The following is a 10,000-nucleotide window of genomic DNA, read 5'->3' as shown; positions in this document are numbered from 1 at the left end:
ACAAAATATTACTTTAGTTCCGTATCAAAGGTCACCTTTTACTATGTACGAGCCATAGCGCATTATGTTATTATAACCTGGACCCCACTGTAACTGCTGATTAAATCTTTAGGCCTTTATTCTCATCAACAGTCAGAAGTTTGTTGTGCATTTATTATAAAATGGTTGTGTGAATTGTAGACACGAACTAAAATAAATAGTATTTAATATTTGTGTGCGTACGTGTGTGTGTATAAGTGTGTGTAGGTGCGTGTGTGTACGTAGGTGTGTGTGCAGGTGTGTGTATAGGTGTGTGTACGCATAGGTGTGTGTGTATACACGTGTGTGTGTATACGTGTGTGTAGGTAGGTGTGTAGGTAGGTGTGTGTACGTAGGTGTGTGAATAGGTGTGTGTGACAAATGTATAAAACAAAAGACAAACACAGGAAAACAGTCTGAAAGGGTTTTGTTGTTTATTTTAGAGCATTCCATAAACAATCACCACATCGTTCCGTCCCCAAACGTCTGACACTAAACATCAACATACAGAAAACAAACTCAATATAAAAATGGTGTTTCTAACTCCTGTAAGGTCCGAATCCTTCTGCTGATCTCACAAACACCGAGCTTAGTTAACGAACACTAGCATAGAACTGAAATGCTAACCCTAACCTCGCCTGTTTGACCGATCATCCACCCCCTTTCCCACCCGACCCCCGTCTGTCTCACAGTAACCCCTCCATCTCCCTCATGAAGGCCTCGTACACTTGGTCCTTGGTCTTCATGTTGGAAGGGGCGGAGCTTGAGACAGACTGGGCGGGGTTTGCCGAGGGCATGGCTTTGAGGCCGTGTGCCACTCTCTCCTCCTCCCTCCTCCCCCCTCTCTCGATGGACATACCCCCTGGTGGACCCATTCGGTCTCGGCGCACACGCAGCGCCGTGGGAACAAATCGCGTCACTTCTGCTTTGGGGTTGATGATCTGCGGTTTTGCTGAAATAGTGGCGCCACCCGATTGGCCCGCAGCTCCGGGGACGCTCGTGATGTTGGCACGCTTCTCTATAGTGTGGGTGGGCGGGTTGACAGGGGTGGGAACTGTACCTGGAGGCGGTGGCATCTGCATAGACGACGGGCGGATGGAGAGAGAGAGGGAAGGTGGGGCTAATAGGGAGGGATCGCTGGGGGAGGAAGACGGGGCAGAGGAAGATGGGGGCTTCTGACGAGGAACAATGCTGGGAGGGGCACTCAAGACATTGGGATTCAGAGGGGGTGGGAACATAGACATGGGCGGAGCCATCCGTGGAGGACCAGCACGAGGAGGAGGTGGAGGCATGCCTAAAAAAAATAAAATACACAGGAGGATTACATACAGAATCAAAAACAACAGGCACCTGCGTGTCCTCATAAGGAGTAGTAATGATACCAGCAACACACACCTGGTGGTGCAGGGGGAGGCAGCCTGGGGGGTGGTCCTCTTGGAGGTGGACCTGGAGGAAGGCCTGGTGGTGGACCAGGGGGTGGGCCTGGAGGTCGCCCAGGAGGTGGACCAGGGGGCAACATACGAGGCATAGGCCCCCTCATGGCACCAGGTAGATTGGGAGGTCTCAGGAACGGGGGGGCACCTGTAGATAGAGAGCTCAATTTTTCATATAATTGTCCTGAATTCTCACATCGAGTACGTTACTGATAATCCTGACTCACCTGGTGGAGGCCCAGGAGGTGGACCTGAGGGTGGACCCGGAGGCCTCATTGGAGGAGCAGGAGGAGGTCCTAAAGGAGGAGGTCCTGTGATTGGAGGTGGCTGCATGTGGGGTGGTGGCTGCTGCTGTGGTGGAGGAGCTCCCATTGGTGCTGACGGTGGAGGGAGTCTGTTCAGTGAAGGAGCTGATTGGCTGTCACCAGGGGGTTCCAAGGCCTCGCTGTCTGACTGATCAGAGTCTGTGTACTCCTCCTCTTCAACCTCCTCCTCTTCCTCAGGCACAGACTGACCTACACACAAAGATTACTATTAGTATCCTAGTGTTTTGTGTGTGTGTGTGTGTGTGTGTGTGTGGGTGTGTGTGTGGGTGTGTGTGTGGGTGTGATGTGAACGAATTGGTACCTGCCATCCTCAACATCATGGCCTGTAGAGGAGTAATAGCCTTTGTTTTCTTCACAACCCTCTTCTTTCGCTTCTTTGCCGGTTGTGGGACATCAGCAAAGCGCACAGTGCGACCTAAACACCACCAACATAAACATCAGCCCATCATGCAGTATGACACAAACCATCTTAAAGTAAATCTCTCTCTCTCGGTCTGACCTCTTTCCCGCTCGTCATCCCGCTCTCGTTCGTCCTGACGGCTTCCCATGCCCCTCATCTCCATCTGCTCATCCCCCTCTCCGTCACTCTGGTCATCCGAATCGCTCTCATCCTTTCCTCTGTCCGAGCCACTATCGCTGTCTAGATCAGCCATGTCCGCATCAGCCTCGCCTCCTGTATCTGACACATGAGAAAACACCTCAGATATCATGTGACCGAGCTGTGAATGTGGGTATAAGGGTTTGCAGGTTACTGTGTAAATTAAACCTTTAGCAGCTAAAGGATCTGACTTTGGGGATGTTGGGTTTGATAGCATGCAGGTCCTACAAAGTCCAAAATCTGTCCATGACTTTTGTTTGGCCTCAAATCGAAAAAAGATTTTGAAAAGATATGCTTTTATCTTTAAAGGCTAGAAGGTGGTGCATCTGATCCTGGGTTTAAGGTGTTGGAACTCGAAATATCAGCCCTTGGACTCATATCTCTTCAGCAGTGTTCTTAAAGGTGAGGTCTCCGTTGTTTGAAAGCCAATGTTGACATTTGAAATCACTAAAACAAACACACCCCTAACCCAAACGGGTCCCACCCCTGTATCGATAGCTCCGCCCACACATACGTACGTAACCCAGGCGACTAACAGAAAGAAACGTGTCTTTATCATAGCTGAAGGGAAGAACAATACGATTGTAGATAAACAAACAAGCAAAAATGCCACACAAGCATAATGATGTAAAGGACAAAGGCATATATTAGTTCTGTGTAACAAAGCAAAACCAACGTTACTCACCTATCGAGAAGGAAAAAAGCGCCTCGGCGTCTTAAGTAAAGTCGGCCACATATTCACAGGTCGGAGTTTCCCGAGTCAATAACTCCTGAGCTAAACGCTGTTACTACACAAAACGCGGTTGTAGCTGCCTCTCTACATTACTACGATAGAAAAGAGGTGTTATTTGTGTAGTAACAGCGTTTAGCTCAGGAGTTATTGACTCGGGAAACTCCAACCTGTGAATATGTGGCCAACTTCCTGCTCCTTCAGTTCTCTCCAGCGCTGGAAAGCTGATCCTATATTAACACGTCCTACTTCTTGTCCTTATCGTAAGTCTTTCTTCTCTTTCTTTCTTTGTTTTTATCCTCCATGACGATGTTAAAACCGCTTTCTGCTAATGTCACAAATGCGCACTGAACACTCTCTCCGCCCATATCGACAAGACACGCCCCTTTCTGCTCATTGGCTACACGTTTGTTTTGATTTTGTTTTGCTTGTCATCCCGACTCAGTTTTCTGAAGCATTTCTTAAACGACGGAGACCGCACCCTTAAGTAGCTGGATCTCGCCATGTCTGGTTTCAGTATGTCTAGTCTAGTTCTGGCCACCGTCCATGTCTGAGTATATCCCTATATCTGATCTCAGTCTAATCATTAGGAGGTCATTGTGTGGAGGTGCTGAACCTTCAAAATGTATATTCTTGGTCTGGACCTGGTTGAGGCCTGGGCTTAATGTCAAACTGCATCCTGTAATTAATTCTCCAGTTCTAGTTCACTGTCCTGATCATCACGTCTCATTGCGTACCTGGTTTATAGAGCTGAAGTATCTGAGGTGGTGGAGGCCCAGGTGGAGGTCCAGGAGGTTTACGTCCGGGTGGTAACCGAGGAACCCCAGCGACTGCTGCCGATAACGCCGCAGTCCCTTTACTGAGACAGACAGGGTGTGTATAATTTATTCAGTGACACATAGACCTCGTCACAGGCCTTTATGATATTCTTAATTTACCCAAATGTAGAAGTCTTTTTGAGGATTGACGGTGGCTGGGCTCCGGGCAGTGGGATGTCCTGGATGAGGACGCTGGAAGGTGCGTGAGGCATGTCAGGGAGAGGAATACTGTCCACCTCCACAGACTCGGCATTCTGAGAGAACAAGGATTAAACACAAGGTGACACACAGTGACACGTTCTATAGTATATTACACTTAGTAACATCTAACTATACACGACAAAATCCACACGCTCACCTTGACAGAGTCGAAGTACAGAGATAACTGTCCTCGCTTGGTCTCGTACTCCAGCTCCAGTTTACGCAGCTCTTTATACGTCTCGGGGTTTTCTCTCTCGTACAGACGCACAATTCGCTCGAAGGTCTCGCGCAACTTCTTCCTCTTATCACGCAGCACTTTATCATTCAATAAGGGCTGCTGTACTGGGTTAAACTCTGACACACACACACACACACACACACACGGATAGGGTTACATATACTAAATAATTTCAGTCTAGAACTTGCTTAAATGAGATGAGACTAGACCATGTGCTTCCGTGCAGGGACCAGACCTCAGATAGATGTATCCTTACACTGCGACACAAGCACAATTTACTGCAGTTATTTAACTTTCATATAGAAATCACTCATCACTGCTTTATGGGAACCTCAGTCTCGACTAATCACTGCCTGCTTTAGGGGGACCGGGACTTGACTAACTAATCATTTCATTTTAGGCACTAAGACATTTGTCCCCATGGAGTTGGGGTAAATAAACAAGTAGTTGGGCACACACACCCATCTCATCCAGTTTCTCCATGTCTCTGATGATTTGTCTGGGGTCCTTCATCTTCAGAACAGCAGCTCTCACCATCATCCTCTGTTTCTTGTTCTGTTTCACACACACACACACACACGCACACACACACACACAATCAGTGTGACGCTACACACAGGACGTTATAAAATCACTCATTTTTAGTCATCACAAAACAGATGTGTTTACCTTCTTGAGCTCCCTCTTCCTGGCCTCCTTACCTACACACACACACACACACACACACACACACACACACACACACACACACACACACACACACACACACACACACACACACACACACAGTACAGTGTATAATTAAAGTCAATTGTAATCACAGATGTAAATCTCTCACAGCTTGAAATCTGATTCCATTCTGTCTCATGAGGAGTTTATTAACCGATGAATTACACTAAAATATTCCTGGTAGCCAGAAAACTGGCTGTAATAAATAAACTGGAATTGTTTCTGTTTCCTGTTTGTTTTTAAGTTTCATCACCAAAGTGTTTAGAGTGTGTGTACTTACGGGCTTGATCAGTAGGGTTCATGAACTTTCCACTCTTGGTGGACGAAGTGGATCGACGCCCCATGATCACAACACACACCTTCACCTGAAAACACACACACACACACACACACACACACACACACACACACACACACACACACACACACACACACACACACACACACACACACACACACTGTTGTTAATTTATTTAAAAAATCCACATTACTGTTGCACCTGAAATAAAGACCCATGATTACAGTTGTGCTTTACTGAATAAATAAACTTCCAATAAATGGAGGTCAGAGAGCAATATTATAATATCACGTGGTGTCATCACACACGCTGACATGTACAACTCCATCTGTCAGTGGATCTCCAGCTTCCTGACAGACAGGAAACAACACGTGAGACTGGGAGGAGTCACCTCCAGCATTCGGACAATCAGCAGTGGCGTTCCTCAGGGATGTGTCCTCTCCCCACTGCTATTCTCTCTACACTAATGACTGCACTTCAAGTGACCAAACTGTAAAACTCCTGAAATCTGCAGATGATACTACGCCCATGGTCTCATCCAAGATGGCGAGGAGTCTACAGTCTGGAGCTAAACACCCTCAAAACTGTGGAGATGATAGTGGGCTTTAGGAAAGACCCCTCAACACTCTTCTCCTCCTCCCCTTGACACCCTGGACACGCCCTCTTACAGCTCCACCCTTCTCTCAGCACTACAGAACTTTACTAAAACTGCCAGATACAGGAACAGTTACTTTCCCCAGACAATCACTCTGATTAACACCTCACCATCATTATATTCACTGCTTCATATCTATAAGTGCTATAAGTGCTGCAGTCATTACATCATCTGTATATATTACACACTACTGCTGCTGTATAGTGTACTAAAGTATAATATTACACTATAGTGTTATTTACACTCACACTATGTACAGAACTGATCTGTTATATATTCTGTATTTATATTTAATACTCAATGTCTATAATATCACATCTGTATTGTATAGTATAGTGTTATTTATGTGTGTATTGTATAGTATAGTGTTATTTATGTGTGTATTGTACAGTAGTGTTATTTATGTGTGTATTGTGTAGTATAGTGTTATTTATGTGTGTATTGTATAGTATAGTGTTATTTATGTCTGTATTGTATAGTATAGTGTTATTTATGTGTGTATTGTACAGTATAGTGTTATTTATGTGTGTGTTGTACAGTAGTGTTATTTATGTGTGTATTGTGTAGTATAGTGTTATTTATGTGTGTATTGTACAGTATAGTGTTATTTATGTGTGTATTGTACAGTAGTGTTATTTATGTGTGTATTGTGTAGTATAGTGTTATTTATGTGTGTATTGTATAGTATAGTGTTATTTATGTGTGTATTGTATAGTATAGTGTTATTTATGTGTGTATTGTATAGTATAGTGTTATTTATGTGTGTATTGTACAGTATAGTGTTATTTATGTGTGTGTTGTACAGTAGTGTTATTTATGTGTGTATTGTGTAGTATAGTGTTATTTATGTGTGTATTGTATAGTATAGTGTTATTTATGTGTGTATTGTACAGTATAGTGTTATTTATGTGTGTATTGTACAGTAGTGTTATTTATGTGTGTATTGTGTAGTATAGTGTTATTTATGTGTGTATTGTATAGTATAGTGTTATTTATGTGTGTATTGTATAGTATAGTGTTATTTATGTGTGTATAGTATAGTATAGTGTTATTTATGTGTGTATTGTATAGTATAGTGTTATTTATGTGTGTATTGTACAGTATAGTGTTATTTATGTGTGTATTGTATAGTATAGTGTTATTTATGTGTGTATTGTATAGTATAGTGTTATTTATGTGTGTATTGTACAGTATAGTGTTATTTATGTGTGTATTGTATAGTAGTGTTATTTGTGTGTATTGTACAGTATAGTGTTATTTGTGTGTATTGTACAGTATAGTGTTATTTGTGTGTATTGTACAGTATAGTGTTATTTGTGTGTATTGTACAGTATAGTGTTATTTGTGTGTATTGTACAGTATAGTGTTATTTGTGTGTGTCAAACAGCTGGAACCAAATTCCTTGTGTGTGTCAACATCAACACACTTAGATAAAAAACCAGGTTCTGATTCTGATTTACAACTAAAGTCTGTAACGTACACCAACTAAAGTCTGTAACGTACACCAACATAAAGTCTGTAACGTACACCAACTAAAGTCTGTAACGTACACCAACATAAAGTCTGTAACGTACACCAACTAAAGTCTGTAACGTACACCAACTAAAGTCTGTAACGTACACCAACATAAAGTCTGTAACGTACACCAACATAAAGTCTGTAACGTACACCAACATAAAGTCTGTAACGTACACCAACTAAAGTCTGTAACGTACACCAACTAAAGTCTGTAACGTACACCAACATAAAGTCTGTAACGTACACCAACATAAAGTCTGTAACGTACACCAACTAAAGTCTGTAACGTACACCAACTAAAGTCTGTAACGTACACCAACTAAAGTCTGTAACGTACACCAACATAAAGTCTGTAACGTACACCAACATAAAGTCTGTAACGTACACCAACTAAAGTCTGTAACGTACACCAACATAAAGTCTGTAACATACACCAACATAAAGTCTGTAACATACACCAACTAAAGTCTGTAACGTACACCAACTAAAGTCTGTAACGTACACCAACTAAAGTCTGTAACGTACACCAACATAAAGTCTGTAACGTACACCAACATAAAGTCTGTAACGTACACCAACTAAAGTCTGTAACGTACACCAACATAAAGTCTGTAACGTACACCAACTAAAGTCTGTAACGTACACCAACATAAAGTCTGTAACGTACACCAACATAAAGTCTGTAACGTACACCAACTAAAGTCTGTAACGTACACCAACATAAAGTCTGTAACGTACACCAACTAAAGTCTGTAACGTACACCAACATAAAGTCTGTAACGTACACCAACTAAAGTCTGTAACGTACACCAACTAAAGTCTGTAACGTACACCAACTAAAGTCTGTAACGTACACCAACATAAAGTCTGTAACGTACACCAACATAAAGTCTGTAACGTACACCAACATAAAGTCTGTAACGTACACCAACATTCCAACAATTCTTTATTCCACTTTGGTATAAATAAGACAAATGATCTAACAGTTGTGTTTATATAAAAATACTGATACAACATTATTCATATTAGCACACAAACTATGAAGCTGCTCCGCTATATTTAATCGTGTAGACTACACCAACACCACCAACACTACACCACTACAACACAAACACAACACTACAACACAAACACAACACTACAACACAAACACAACACTACAACACAAACACAACACTACAACACAAACACAACACTACAACACAAACACAACACTACAACACAAACACATCACTACAACACAAACACTACAACACAAACACATCACTACAACACAAACACAACACTACAACACAAACACATCACTACAACACAAACACAACACCACAAACACAACACCACAAACACATCAACACTACAACACTACAACACAAACACATCAACACTACAACACAAACACATCACTACAACACAAACACAACACTACAACACAAACAACACTACAACACAAACACAACACTACAACACAAACACAACACTACAACACAAACACAAAAACTACAAACAAAAACACAACGACAACACAAACACAACAACACAAACACGACAACACAAACATACAACACAAACACAAAACAACACACAAACACAACAAAAACAAACAAAACACAACACAAAACAAACACAACACACACACAAACAAACACACAAAAAAACAAAAACAAACAACAACACAAAACACAAACACAAACAAAAAAACAAAAAAACAAACACAAAAACACAAACAAACACAAACACAAACAACACAAACACAAAACACAAACAAAACACACCACAAAACAAACAACACACAACCAAACAAAACAACACGAAAACACAAACACATACAACACAAACAACACACAACACAAACAACACAAACACAACACTACAACACAAACAACACTACAACACAAACACAACACTACAACACAAACACAACACTACAACACAAACACAAACCCAACACCACAAACACATCACTACAACACAAACACATCACTACAACACAAACACTACAACACAAACACTACAACACAAACACATCACTACAACACAAACACATCACTACAACACAAACACAACACAACACCACAAACACATCACTACAACACAAACACATCACTACAACACAAACACATCACTACAACACAAACACATCACTACAACACAAACACATCACTACAACACAAACACATCACTACAACACAAACATCACTACAACACAAACACATCACTACAACACAAACACATCACTACAACACAAACACATCACTACAACACAAACACAACACTACAACACAAACACATCACTACAACACAAACACATCACTACAACACAAACACATCACTACAACACATCACTACAACACAAACACAACACTACAACACAAACACATCACTACAACACAAACACATCACTACAACACAAACACAACACCACAAACATCACTACAACA

At 41.9% G+C, this 10,000-nt stretch overlaps 1 protein-coding gene across 2 annotated transcripts in view; it reads right to left on the bottom strand.

Moving 5' to 3' along the window:
* Positions 1-435: 435 nt before the first annotated feature.
* LOC113640119 (WW domain-binding protein 11) overlaps positions 436-10,000 on the bottom strand; it is a 10,083-nt gene continuing 518 nt past the window's right edge. For both annotated transcript variants that reach the window (XM_027142484.2, XM_027142485.2), the window contains exons 2-12: positions 5,372-5,456; positions 5,032-5,063; positions 4,824-4,917; positions 4,282-4,478; positions 4,044-4,177; positions 3,843-3,964; positions 2,277-2,456; positions 2,079-2,192; positions 1,679-1,966; positions 1,414-1,599; positions 436-1,312 (exon numbers count right to left, since the gene is read on the bottom strand). In XM_027142484.2, the coding sequence (XP_026998285.2) occupies positions 705-1,312; positions 1,414-1,599; positions 1,679-1,966; positions 2,079-2,192; positions 2,277-2,456; positions 3,843-3,964; positions 4,044-4,177; positions 4,282-4,478; positions 4,824-4,917; positions 5,032-5,063; positions 5,372-5,456 (2,040 nt within the window). In that variant the 3' untranslated portion in view covers positions 436-704. The remainder of the gene's footprint in view (positions 1,313-1,413; positions 1,600-1,678; positions 1,967-2,078; positions 2,193-2,276; positions 2,457-3,842; positions 3,965-4,043; positions 4,178-4,281; positions 4,479-4,823; positions 4,918-5,031; positions 5,064-5,371; positions 5,457-10,000) is intronic.

Source organism: Tachysurus fulvidraco, chromosome 7 (assembly GCF_022655615.1).
Source record: "Tachysurus fulvidraco isolate hzauxx_2018 chromosome 7, HZAU_PFXX_2.0, whole genome shotgun sequence".
Taxonomy (NCBI): domain Eukaryota; kingdom Metazoa; phylum Chordata; class Actinopteri; order Siluriformes; family Bagridae; genus Tachysurus; species Tachysurus fulvidraco.
This window is presented reverse-complemented; position numbering and strand designations above follow the sequence as displayed.